This window comes from Podarcis muralis, chromosome 16 (assembly GCF_964188315.1).
Source record: "Podarcis muralis chromosome 16, rPodMur119.hap1.1, whole genome shotgun sequence".
In the NCBI taxonomy this organism is placed as follows: domain Eukaryota; kingdom Metazoa; phylum Chordata; class Lepidosauria; order Squamata; family Lacertidae; genus Podarcis; species Podarcis muralis.
Window position 1 is genome coordinate 15,777,610 of NC_135670.1, and position 13,602 is coordinate 15,791,211.

At 51.1% G+C, this 13,602-nt stretch overlaps 1 protein-coding gene across 1 annotated transcript; it reads right to left on the minus strand.

Annotated features, from left to right (window-relative positions):
• Positions 1-2,467: 2,467 nt before the first annotated feature.
• Positions 2,468-12,374, minus strand: SNX15 (sorting nexin 15). Its single transcript, XM_028710545.2, has 8 exons — positions 12,166-12,374; positions 10,849-10,884; positions 9,930-10,050; positions 8,841-8,956; positions 8,186-8,429; positions 5,153-5,317; positions 3,493-3,753; positions 2,468-2,772 (listed from the first exon to the last, which is right to left on the minus strand). The coding sequence occupies exons 1-8, from the start codon at positions 12,262-12,264 to the stop codon at positions 2,666-2,668; spliced, it is 1,149 nt and encodes a 382-aa protein (XP_028566378.2). The 5' UTR covers positions 12,265-12,374; the 3' UTR covers positions 2,468-2,665.
• Between the last annotated feature and the right edge of the window lie 1,228 nt (positions 12,375-13,602).

A 13,602-nucleotide genomic window follows, 5' to 3' on the forward strand; every position in this document is an offset into this window, starting at 1 on the left:
TTAAGGTGTGCCAGAAAGGAAGCACCCCAAGTACAGTCTGCAACAGGTTAAGTCACTGGAGCATCAGCCTAGGGACGCAGAAGGCCTATCAAGCCTTCTGCCTTGAAACTGAGAAGAAACATCAGTTTGGCCTTGTGTTTTTGTGGCCTCCCCCACCCCCCAGCTCCTGCAGGGTTGGACCCAAAGATGAATGCAGACGTCAGGACAAAAAGATCAGCCCCCCCCCCCCATCTAGCCTCCCCGCTGTCAAATGCAGGAACTACAACCTCAAATTCCAGGTTCCCTACCTTGGGACAAGAACCCAGCATGGTGTGTTTGGGTGGGCAGGGGGAGTCCCAAAGCCTCGTAACACTTCTCCCCCCACCCCCGAAATAACCCTTCTTCGGTATGTGAAGAGGTGGGGGGAAACTGCCTCCTAATATTTTAAAAGAGCTATAATTTATAGAGCATTTTTCACTCTATATCTCTGAAATTTGGAAGAGTGAATTTTATAATGTGATGCCAGGGAGAATTACTGGAACCACCACCTCTTGGCTTGGATTAAGCAGATCCGTCCTTCCGATAGGCTGATTGCTGCTCTCTTCTTGAACATTGTAAGAAATAGCTTACCGTAAAGACATTTTAAGGATGTGACCCTCTGCACATTTTAACTTTGGAGTCTACTGATGAACTCTGCGGACCTTGTTTCTAAGTAAACACGGATCCTATAGGTCTCTGTTGCCCCTCTTAACCTACAGATTGTTACTGTTGTTAATTATTATGATTAACATTAACATGTATGGCCCACTCTTCACTAGCAGGTCCCAGGGCAGCTTAAGCGAAAATTCTGAATTAAAAATAGTTAAAACAGATGGCAATCGCAGGAACAGGCTGGGCCCTGGAACACAAGGGCCCCTTCCCCCAATTTCAGCTGTGCGTTTTACAAAATGCAAAATAGTTAAAATGCACTTTCTCCTCTCTTGTATTAAAGTTCCCTAGGTGGGAAGAGAACCAAAAGTTGACCGAGTTCCTGGGCAGATTCAGGCTTCAGGGCAGATTAAAAAAAAGAACTTACTCATGCAGCACATATCTGACGTATAGGAGGCAGTGATAGCTACCAACTTGGATGGCTTTAAAGGAAGATGAGACAGATTCATGGAGGAAAAGGCTATTGATGGCTACTAGCCAGGATGGCTCTGTTCTGGCTCCGGGAGGGGAGAGGGCTCTGGTGCTCAAGTCCTGCTTGCAGGTTTCCTCAAAAAAAAAAAAAAAAAAAAAGACCCGTGCAGGCAATAGCTTATAAAGGTAAAGGGACCCCTGACTATTAGGTCCAGTCGTGGCCGACTCGGGGGTTGCGGCGCTCATCTCGCTTTATTGGCTGAGGGAGCCGGCGTACAGCTTCTGGGTCATGTGGCCAGCATGACTAAGCCGCTTCTGGCGAACCAGAGCAGCGCACGGAAACGCCGTTTACCTTCCCGCTGGAGCGGTACCTATTTATCTACTTGCACTTTGACGTGCTTTCGAACTGCTAGGTTGGCAGGAGCAGGGACCGAGCAACGGGAGCTCACCCTGTTGTGGGGATTCGAACCGCTGACCTTCTGATCGGCAAGTCCTAGGCTCTGTGCTTTAACCCACAGCACCACCCGCGTCCCACAGCTTATAAATCACTGCAATAAGATTTGTTCCAATGACATTGTTTGCAATAAAAACCAACTGTTTGGGCGTCAGTAGGGAGGCTTGGTCAGTTGCCGACAGAAAAAGGATGCATAACTGAAAAAGCGAACGATGTGAAACAGATAAATACCGGAAATCTCTATAATTTATTGGAGAAGCAAGTTTTGTACAGGGTGAGTCTTTTAAAAGAGGCCCCGTGGAACATGTGTACTCTGTATCCACAGGGCCTCTTTTAAAGGACTCGCCCTGTATAAGCCTGTGAAAATGACAAGGAAAAGTTTTATTTATGGAGAAGCAAGTTTTAAAACATGGAAAGCTCCCGGGGGATCAAATTTTGTTGGAACAAATCTTACTGCTGTAATTTATAAGCTGCTGCCTGCATGGGTTGTTTTCTCTTCCCCCCCAAACTCACACATGCAGTTTGGATTTGGATTTGATATCCTGCTTTATCACTACCCTAAGGAGTCTCAAAGCGGCTAACATTCTCCTTTCCCTTCCTCCCCCACAACAAACACTCTGTGAGGTGAGTGGGGCTGAGAGACTTCAGAGAAGTGTGACTGGCCCTAGGTCACCCAGCAGTTGCATGTGGAGGAGCGGGGAAGCGAACCCGGTTCACCAGATTACGAGTCTACCGCTCTTAACCACTGCACCACACTGGCTCAGTTCCTGAGTTTGATGGAGGTTTCCTAGAAGAGTCACCAGGTTGGCCACTGTGAGAAAAGAATGATGGACAAGGGAGGCCCTCGGCCTGATCCAGCATGTTCTACGTTCGTCCAGGCGCAGTGGGAATAAACCAAGACACACGGGTGGAAAGGAGATTTACAAACATGTATTGTTTTTACAGTGCGGCCTGAGTTCCCAACAAAAGTGAGGCAGGGTTCGGGTGAAGTCAAGGGGCTGGATCTGTTCCGGGCAGCTTATGCCAGAGTGGGGCTGTGGAAGCAAACGGCCATTCTGCTCCCAAGCTGACGCACGGCCACTGCGGGTGGAGTGGGGGGTTCGGAAGCCCCACTCACAGCTGTAGATGCTTCAGGTGCAGCTGGAAGATTTCCTCGGCCCTCTGGAGGTACTCTGCTGTCTTCTTCTTCACGGCCTCCCTCCGGGCTGCGTCGGGGTCCCCTGAAAGAAGGGAGGAGCGGGTCTTGGCTGATTGCTACAACCCTCCTGGCAACAAAAGGGTGGGAGGGCAGTGGCTTAGCGGTTAGAGGAATCTGCCTTGCATGCCCAAAGCCCAACAAAGACGAGTAACAGGACAGATGAAATTAAGTACATAGTCAAACCTCTGGAACTCACGTCTGCAGCAGGCAGTGATGACTAGGGCTGGGCAACATCTGGTTTTCATCATTGCGATATATCGCCAGCTAAGCATCGCAATATACTGATATATCACGATGTCTGAAATAAGCTTGGAGCTATGTAGAGGCATTGGACGGGCTCCACGTGTTTTTACCGCATTGTGATATTTGCATTGCGCGCCCACACGTCGTGATTCACGATAAATTGGCAGGTCAAAAATTATGAAACCATTTCCCTCCCTTATTTTTGAGGTTTTTTCTTGCAATCAACCAGTATATAAATCTTTTGAAATAAATAAAGGAGATTAAAGTGAGGGGGGGCAGGCAGGATGCCCTCAGAGACCTTGAAAAGGCAAAGTTTACAGCCACGTTTACTTGGAAGCAAGCCTCAGCGAGTTGAAATGGGCTGACTTCCTAGAAGCCACATGGACTTGTGGCTCTGACTCTTGGAGACCAATTCCCAGGCCCTCCACATGGGGAAAAGCCAGGTGTCCAGGGGGAGAGGAGCTGGAATATAGTTTGGGGACCAGGCATCGCCCGCTACCTTGCAGTCCCTGCAGCAAGAGGTCAACGCCGCTGCGGTAGCCACAGAAAGCCTCCTTGTAGTCCTTGGCAGCTTCACTCTCCAAGGCCTGCCTGATGCGCTCTGTGGCCAACGGCAGGTAACTGCCTGGGTCCGACGCAGCAGCTCCTTCCTGGGCTACCTGGCCCGCTCCTGCGCTGGGGGCAGAAAGCGCTGGTCCATGTCCTGAGGCAGCGAGAGCAGCCAGCTCTTCCTCGTGGGAGAGGCTGGCTGCACCGGGGTCTGGACAGAACAAAGAAAAATGTTATTTATCTATTAACATTTGCACACCACTGCAGCTTTTGAAAAAAGAGAAAAGAAAATCACAACGGCTTGCGGCAGTGGTGTCCAAACTTTTTTTAGGGTTGAAGTTGTTGAGGGTTTTTTTAAAGGATTTTACCCCTGGGGCCGGATTAAACCAGCCAGCGGGCCGGATTAGGACCCCAAAACCTTGGACATGCCTGGCTTACGGCAATAAAACCGTACAATGAAACTATTAAAAAGTTAAAAACAGATCTCAATGAACCGTTGCAGAACGATGCATTTTTAACTGCCTACACCAGGGGTCTGCAACCTTTAAGACAAAAAGAGCCACTTGGACCCGTTTCCGAAGAAAAAACAACAACTGGGAGCCGCAAAACCATTGCGACATTTAAAACAAATATATCTCCGGAGCCGCGATCTAACAGCGGGCGGGAAGGTGACGTCGGGACGGTGCGTGACTAACGCACGCACCGCCCCCATGCGACGTCACAGCCAGTACAGCGCCCGCCACAGTGAGGAGTGTCGGGGCGCACAATGCGCCTCCTCCCCTCGCTAGTATCCGCCCCAGAGCCGCGGCAAAGATGTAAAAGAGCCACATGCGGCTCCAGAGCCGCGGGTTGCAGACCCCTGGCCTACACAGATACAGTGGAATAGAAAAGTCTCCAGCAGGCATTTAAAAGTTGGCACAAAAGGCGCCTGCTGAATCTGTAGTGGAAGGGAGTTTCACAGGACCGGGCCAACAACACTGAAGGCTCAGGTTCTTCTTGTTGTCAAATGAGCCTTGCAGCTCTGGGAATAACCAGCGACACTCCTGCAGATGACCTCAGTGGCCAAACTGGGATATAAGGGTCCAAGTGGTCCCTGCAGTACCCTGGACCAAAGTTGTTTTGTAAATTAATGAAAGGGCCTTGAACCTGGCTCAGCTGTTTTAACAAGGCTGTCACATGTTCTTGGTCAGATGCTCCCATCAGCAGTCTAGTTGCTGCATTCTGCACCAGCTGGAGCTTTCGAACCAGGCCCAAGGGCAGCCCCACACAAAGCACATTGCAGTAGTCCAGCTTCACATACAGTGGTCAGGCTATACCTGACCAGGAACGGCCATAGCTAGCAAACCAAGGAGGATGATTTGGCCCCTAAGATGTAACCAGGAGTACCCTGCAAGCCATGTACTTGCTCCATCCAGAATACTTCCCACTGCTGAGTATCGTGGCAACAGTACAGAAAAACTAAAAATCTCAACAATGCAAATTGCTTGCTGGTCATCTTCCTGGAACCGGATCAGTGTTCAGAAGTGGGGCGGGACCCTGCAACTTGGCTACCTATATCCTACATGGTCCAGGGGCCCCCTCTCCGCCGCTTGGCGTTTGAGCCCACCTACCTTCCTTTGAGAAGGGATCAAACAGGGCTAACTCCTGGAGCGACAAGGGGCCGCGGGAGGGCGACCCCAGACCCTTCTCGCCTTCCTCCTCCTCTTCATCGCCGCCAAAGGCAAAGAGAGCATCCAAGGCCTCATCGTCACACTTCTCGGGTGAGGAGGGCCTCCCTGTGGAGGGGACACTGATCAGTGCAAGGCATTGATAACCCCAATCCAGAAAACGCCTAGAGCAGGGGTCAGCAAACGTTTTCAGCAGGGGGCCAGTCCCCTGTCCATCAGACCTTGTGGGGGGCCGGACTATATATATTTAAAAGAACCAATTCCTATGCCCCACAAATAACCCAGAGATGCATTTTAAATAAAAGCACACATTCTACTCATGTAAAAACACTAGGCAGGCCCCACAAATAACCCAGAGATGTATTTTAAATAAAAGGACACATTCTACTCATGTAAAAACACACTGATTCCTGATTTAGAAGGTGATTGGGCCGGATCCAGCCCCCGGGCCTTAGTTTGCCTACCCACGGCCTAGAGTGACAAGGCTTTGCAATGGCCCACTCAGCACTCGGACTCAAATGGGCTACAGAGGTGGTCCTGGCCAGACTGGGGGAAGGAACGGTGCGCTCTGGACGTGCGCAGGGCCTTTAGGATCTTCCACAGGTGCACAGAGAAAATGCGCCAGTCAGAGGTCAGATTGTTTCCCCTCCTATCCAGTTCCAAGAGGCATAAGCCCCCCCTCCCCATTTGTCATTGTAACGACTCGCCTTCATGAGTCCTTACAAGCTAAGCCTTAGCCGAGGCCTCCTTTGGGAGGTGAACACCATAAAAGGTACAGCCTGCGGCGGCTCACATCCAGTCTGGAAACTGCTGAGATAAATCCCATATAGGCTGCGTTACAGCAGTCCAGGCAGGAGGTCACTAGAGTGCGGACAACTGGGGCCAGGATGTCCTGATCTAGGACTGGCCACAAATCTGGCTCAGCTGGGCATCGTCAGGGATTGGACTCAAGAGGGCGAGATGGATCATTCCCCCCACCCACCCCCTTTATGACGCTGCAGAATAAGAGGGATGTAGAATCGATTTATAGCAGGAGTTTGTGGAAAGTCACAGCTCAGATGAACAGAAGAGTTGGGAAGGGCTAGAAGAAGGGGGGTGGGAATTGTGGCAGGGCAGCCAAGTGACACATTGTCATCGGAGGGTATTTCTGATCCCCCTTCTCCCAGAACTCAGCGGGCAGGAACAAAGGAATCAAAGACGTTTGACCACAAGCGGCCACCGTAAAGGGAGATGCTGTTGCTAGGAAGGAGGGAGGAGGAGCCCAGTTTGGAGCAACGCCATTATTAAGGCTTGCTGCGTTCTTTTGTCTCTCACTACAGTGGTACCATGGGATGCAGGTGGCGCTGTGGGTTAAACCACAGAGCCTAGGACTTGCCAATCAGAAGGTCGGCGCTTTGAATACCCGCGACGAGGTGAGCTCCCGTTGCTCAGTCCCTGCTCCTGCCAACCTAGCAGTTCGAAAGCACGTCAAAGTGCAAGTAGATAAATAGGTACCGCTCCGGTGGGAAGGTAAACGCCATTTTCATGTGCTGCTCTGGTTCGCCAGAAGCGGCTTAGTCATGCTGGCCACATGACCCGGAAGCTGTATGCCGGCTCCCTCAGCTAATAAAGCAAGATGAGCGCTGCAACCCCAGAGTCTGCCACGACTGGACCTAATGGTCAGGGGTCCCTTTACCTTTTTACAGTGGTACCTCGGGTTAAGTACTTAATTCATTCTGGAGGTCCATTCTTAACCTGAAACTGTTCTTAACCTGAAGCACCACCTTAGCTAATGGGGCCTCCTGCTGCTGCCACGTCGCTGGAGAACAATTTCTGTTCTCATCCTGAAGCAAATTTCTTAACCCAAGGTACTATTTCTGGGTTAGTGGAGCCTGTAACCTGAAGCGTATGTAACCTGAAGCGCATGTAACCCGAGGTACCACTGTATTATGATTGTAAAACTCATGAAAAAGGGCTCTACCTTTGTTTTCTCTGCTCTTGCTGCAACAGGGGGAGGAATAGCTTTCCCGAAACCTTGACAGGTATAGGCACTCCTGGTTGCAAAAGCCACTTGGGAGTCCAGGGACAATTTGGAATCTAGGAGTATCCCCCGGGCAACCAACCTGGCCCTTCAGGGGGAGTGCAACCCCTCCCAGGAAATACACCTAATTCCTGGACACTGGAACCGCCCAGCCACCACACTTCCATCCTTACAGGTTTCAGCCTCGGTTTATTGGTCCCCAAGCTGTCCATCACTGCCAGCAGACACCTGCCCAGCCTCTCCTCCTTCTGATGGTATGGAGAGATACAGGTGTTTGCAACCAGCATACCTGCTCCCAGTCCCCGGGTGACAGCTCCCAAGGGTTTCATACAGGTGTTAAATAGTGTGGGAGACAGGCCATGGAGCTGGGTAACCCTCTCCTACTTTCTGGCAGTGGCCCTGTAGGTAGGGACAGAACCTCTCTGCAAGGCAGCACCATCCATCTCCCACCTGCCCAGGTCACTCCAGAAGGACACCAGTGGTGTCAAAAGCCACTGAGAGGTCGAGGAGGACCACCAGGGCCACACACCCCCTGCCTTCCTTACCCAAATGAGCAGTGTTAAAAATCTTATCCAAATCTCCAGCCAGACCCACTTTTGCCACCGTTGAAATGTGGCCCCTGGAAGGTTATCTACATAAGGTTGTGGCCCTCAGGCTGTTAATAGGTTCAGCTGTTTTAAATCCACCAGCACCCCATCATTGCAAGGGCCCCCACTGCTCCCTGTGGGGGTGAGGAGAGGGAGAAGGGACGGGAAAAGAAGAAAAAATGTCTCCTAGTTGTCCTACCCATCTCTTCTCCAAAAATACCCTTATCATGGTCTCTGCTCAAGTAAGGAAAAAAATTAAAGACCATGCCTGAGCATGTGCAGAGTGCCTTTCTCCCCATGAGGAAAACAGAACACAAACTAGATCCACAACTTGTCTCGTTTTATGCCCAAAGCTCTGGAAGACTGTACCTTCCTCCTCCGTTCGTGGCTGCAGGGCACCACACTCCTCGCTCGCTGCCTCCGGAGTAACACCAGGGTTCTGCTGCTCCAAATCCAGGCCTCCCTGTTTGGAGTCCAGGAGCAGCTGCTCATCCACAGATCCCAGAGCATCCTCCGCTGGCTCCACTCCTTCCGAGGATGGCGGCACTGGGATCAGAGGGGGAGGCAGAGAGGGCAGGTCGCGGGTCTCCAGAGGTCTCCTCCCCTCCCCACTCTGCAAGACAGAAGCAGCAGAGAGTGGGTCCAAATGTCGGCTGGGCGGGGGGTGGGGTGGGGTTCCTTTATTTGAGGACCAGGGCAAAACTTCAGACAAGGACCCAGTGCCACTTTTGCAACCAAGGAGGGACCCAGGAACACAACTCCAAAGATGGTTTTAGCATTTTTGGAATGGTAGTGGCAGTGGGCAGGGAGACCACTTGGAAATTGCTGTGGGGTGTGTGGGGGGGATGTCTTGGTGGGCCCATAAACTATGTGTTTCCTTATTCACACAGCACAGAGTTAAACTACGGAACTCCCTCCCACAGGAGGCAGGGATGGCCCCCAACCTGAAGCACCTTTAGAGAAAAAGGTGGGATATAAATAAATAGATGCAGTAAATAAATAAAACCTGCCCAGCCAAAAATACCCGAAAGAACTCCTTCAGCTGAGGGCTGTTGTTCAAGGCTGGGATGTCCACAGTGAAGCGTAGCATGACCTCAGCCGCTTTCCGCCGCTCCTCAATCACCTCAGGCTCAAATCGGCCTGCAAAGAAGAGGAACAGATTCAAATCGTGTGTGAGGGGATCAGAGAACACACACGCACACACACACACACACACACACACACACACACACACTCCGCTCTTGTGTACTAGCTACAACGACCCTGAAGCAATCCACAAGAGGCCTCCGTTTTTCCGGCCTAGCAAAAATTCACCAGAACCCAAAACTTTCAGCTGCAGACCCTCAAAAATGGAATCTGGTGGGGCTGAACGATGGGAGATTGGAGGCAGGCAAAATGAGGCACACCTTCACATAATTTAGCTATGGAATTTGCTACCACAAGATATTGTGATTGCCCCCCCCCCCAATTTAAATGGTTTTTAAAAACAGATTACTGGGAATCACAAGTTCAGGTCCTAGACTGGGGCAACCCAGAAGGGTAAGGTACAAGTAATTTATTATTATCCTCATCATTATTATTTTAGCCTCTGGAGCAGCGGGAAGAAAGCTTCCATGTTACAGCCGTTTAGCCACCTTCAAATATCTGAAGGGCTGGCACTTGGAAGATGGAGCAAGCTTGTTTTCTGCTTCGCCAGAGCGGAGGACTTGAACCAATGGATTAAAATGGCAAGAAAAAAGATACCCCGGCTAAATTAAACATTAGGAAGAACTTTCCGAGGGTAGGAGCTGTTTTGACAGTGGAAGGGACGCCCTCTGAAAGTGGTGACTTCTCCTTCAATGGAGGTTTTTAAAGTGAGGTCGGGCAGCTATTTGTCAGAGATTCTTTAGCTGGGATTCCTGCATTGCAGAGAGCTGGACAAGATGACACTGCGGGGGTGGGGTGCCTTCCAATTCCATGTTTCCAATTCCATATTTTGCTTGGCTCCTGCTCAGGGGCTTCCCAGAAGGGGCGTCTGGCTGACCCCCATGGGGATGGGATGTCAGATCAGATGTGCCCCTCTTTTGGCTCGACCCAGCAGCTGCCCATCTCCCACCCAGCCGGAGACCCTCACCAAAGACGTGAGCCTTGGGGAAGGGGGGGAAATCCTCCAGTCGACGGAAGAGGTTGCGATGCGTGTACGCCAGGTCCCCGTGCAGCTTCTTGAAGTCACTGTACCGTTTCCAGACCACGATCTGTAGGAAGGAAGAGGCATGAGGACCGTGCTTGGAGTCCCCTCTCTCCTGTGGAAGATCTACGAAGCTGCTTCAGAGTCAGACCAATGGCCCACCTACTGCAGCTAAATACTGCCCACACAGTACTGCCCACAGAGAGCCAGTGTGGTGTAGTGGTTAGGAGCAGTAGACTCGTAATCTGGGTTCGGGTCTCCGCTCCTCCACATGCAGCTGCTGGGTGACCTTGGGCTAGTCACACTTCTCTGAAGTCTCTCAGCCCCACTCACCTCACAGAGTGTTTGTTGTGGGGGAGGAAGGGAAAGGAGAATGTTAGCCACTCTGCTTTGAGACTCTTTCGGGTAGTGATAAAGCGGGATATCAAATCCAAACTCTTCTTCTTCACACCAGTAGTTCCCAAACCTTATGGGTCCCACAAACTCCTCCCCGGTGCTCCCTACCCTATCTATCAGAAAGCACTGCTCAGAATAGCACTTTGCATGACCCACTGAGGACAAAATCCCAAACGGCAACCGTTAATTCACATTTGTTCGAAATCCAGTTAAACACCACTTTTGTTTAATTATCTCAACAGAACCGAGGAACCTGACCCAAGTCTGGGAGGTATGTGCACCACCAGCACTCCGGCGTCCCAGAATCACCCTAGGTAATCCCATTGCCCCCGGGTACCATCTGCTTTGTGAAACTTTGTCTTGAGCTCCTTGGAGGCATGACAGGGTAGAAACAAAATGGGTAACATTTCTGAAGTGGCTGGCAAGGCCCACCCTCCCACCCTGCCTGGGTCACCCAGCAGGGACCTACCTCCTTGACATCTTCTGGGTTCACCTTTGAGACAAACTGGAAAGGGGACAAAAAGTGAGATTTTGAGCATGAGAAAGGGATTTGCAGCCAGCAAGGGGTACGTGTGTGTGTGTGTGTGTGTGTGTGTGTTGGAGGGGGCACGTTCTTTTCCTCCTGCACCAAGGAAGGTGGGGTTTCCTTGGGGCATCTTCCTTGGGGTGGAGTGTGCACTATGATCTCTATGCTCTCCAGAAAACTGGCAGGAAGTATTTTTAAAAGATAAACAAACCAGGCATATAGGGAAGAAAAAGCCTCGCTGAAGATCTGTTTCACACACCTATTGGGAGTTCTTTGAAAGGGACAACAAGCATCTCGATTCATCTGTATTTGACATAGTGTATTTGGGACTTTCAAAAATCTTCTGATAAGGTACCTCACCCAAGACTCCTGAGTAAGCTTAGCAGTCAAGGAATAAGAGGCTTGAATCCTGCTTGCAGGTTTCTCTTTGGGGCAACTGGTTGGCCACTGTGAGAACAGGATGCTGGACTAGATGGGCCCACCATGGCCTGATCCAGAAAGCTCTTCTCAGGTTCTCCCAACAGACCCCCCTACTCCCTGTTTTAGGGGTCTCCAGTATCCAGAGATCTCTGCCATTCGTGAGACACAGCTGAACCCCCAAGGGCAGAGCAGAGAGCAGGGTGTGGGCACAAATACCAGAGCTGAGGCCCACTCTGGGCCAGAAGGCTGTCATTATTTCCAGGTTAAGGAGAGAGAATGGGAGCTGTTATCCTAGCGGGATGTACTCAAGAGTTCAATGAAACTTACAGGGATGCATGCAGGATTGCAGCCATGTAGCCTGCAATAGTGCTACCTTATACCAAGTCAGACCAACTCAGTACTGCCGACGCTGACTGGCAGCAGCAGCAGCAGCAGCAGCAGCAGCAGCAGCAGCTCTTTGGGATTTCAGGCCAGCAGGCAGGGCTCTCTCCCAGACCTACCTGGAGATCGAACCTGGGATGCTCTGCTTGCAAGGCGGCCGCTTTTTCACCGCGCTACGGCCCTTCCTGTGTGTCTACTCAGACGTAAGCCCCACTGAGCTCAGTTGGGTTTACTTCCAGGTAAAAGCAAGAAGGGAGAACCAGAAGCCCTCTGCAAGGAGAGCAAGCCCACCCTAAGCTGGAAGCCACCGCCCCTTTGCCCGCGCTGAGCTTGCACTCTGCACATGCACAGAGGCTCGACGTCCAGCGAACAGGTGCAGCGGATTCATCTAGGCGGTGAGCATCTAGGCGGCTCCCCAGGTACGGCGTCTCCCCTTCCCTGCAGCAGCCGCTTCCTCACCTTGGCAGTCACTTTGTACTCGGTGTAGCCCTTGGGGTGGCTGCGGTGCTCGGTCACCGTGTAGTGCCGCTGGTACTCTTCCTTCACCCGGCGGGACATCCTGCCGCCCCTCCGGGCGCTGCGGCCCCTTTAAATCCAGGACCGCCGGGCTGGGCGGCTCCTGCCCTCCTTTTGCTCTGGCGCCCGGACTCCCCCCCCCCGCAGTGCGCATGCGCGGCCCGTTGGCCGCTCCCATTGCCTAATACTCCAGGGACGAGGGAGCGTCTTCCAAGTGCAAGCCGGGACAGCACGCGTCAGGGCTCCTCTGCAAAGTGCCCGACGCGCATTGCGTCCTGCTGCAAGACTAAGGGAGCAGAATAGGGTGGGGCTCACTGGGCCTGCAGAGTTTATGCTGGACACGTTTTGCATAGTAAGCCTGGAGTGGGCAGTCAATCCTGCGAGAAGGAAGCTCCATCTGTCTTCCAAGGGGACCAAGTTTGCAGGAGGCTGAGGCGCCTGAGGTTTAAGGAGGACCAGCTTAAGTTGCTTCTTTAATGAGAAATAGAGGAGCGGGGATTTTTTTCCTGCAAAAATTTGAATATTAAAATTACTTTTTCTTCCTCTTAGACAAATAGTATCACCAATGAAATATGGGCTAGCAGAGGTGTGTGTGTGTGTCCCCCCGATTCTTTCCTTTGCATTTTTTGTCATTCCCCTGGATTTCCAGACCATCCCTCTCTCCTCACATTCACCTCCCTTGTTCCTGCCCTGTCATTTACTCTCTTATTCTTATTTACTTGCTATTTAACAAGATGTTATATACCACTCGTAGTAAACCTCTATAAACTGTATACAATAAATATTAAAATTATCAATAATAGTGTTTAATACTCTTAAAAATAATCCAAAGCAACATGTCAGCATCTAGATATCTGGATTGGCCCCTAAAACAGGGAGTAGGGTGTGGGCAAAGGTGGGAGAATCTGAGATAGGCTTGCCTAAATTAAAACGTTTTCAGCCTGCACCCAAAAGGAGGACAGTGAAGACGCACGCTTGCCTGATGTCCGTAGGCAGGAAAATGTAAGCTGCCGCACTAAGTCTGATAGTTTGCAAACATTTTTGCTGCTGTTGTTAGAAAATGTTCCAGGGTGCAGCAGTGGTTTCAGGTTGAGGGGGGAAAGCTCACAACAGTCTTTGGCAACTCGCACCTGGCTTGAGAGCAGTACATGTTAAAAGGATCTAGGAGTCTTGGTTGACCACAAACTTGACATGAGCCAACAGTGTGACGCGGCAGCTAAAAAAGCCAATGCAATTCTGGGCTGCATCAATAGGAGTATAGCATCTAGATCAAGGGAAGTAATAGTGCCACTGTATTCTGCTCTGGTCAGACCTCACCTGGAGTACTGTGTCCAGTTCAAGAAGGACACTGACAAACTGGAACGTGTCCAGAGGAGGGCA

Excerpts from the sequence above, each read along its gene's own strand:
- SNX15 (XM_028710545.2), bottom strand. The coding sequence starts at position 12,264 with ATGTCCCGCCGGGTGAAGGAAGAGTACCAGCGGCACTACACGGTGACC. Across the intron at positions 10,051-10,848 it reads ACCCAGAAGATGTCAAGGAG|ATCGTGGTCTGGAAACGGTA; the intron begins GTAGGTCCCTGC and ends TCCTTCCTACAG. Across the intron at positions 2,773-3,492 it reads CTTGCTGCAGGGACTGCAAG|GGGACCCCGACGCAGCCCGG; the intron begins GTAGCGGGCGAT and ends CCCTTCTTTCAG.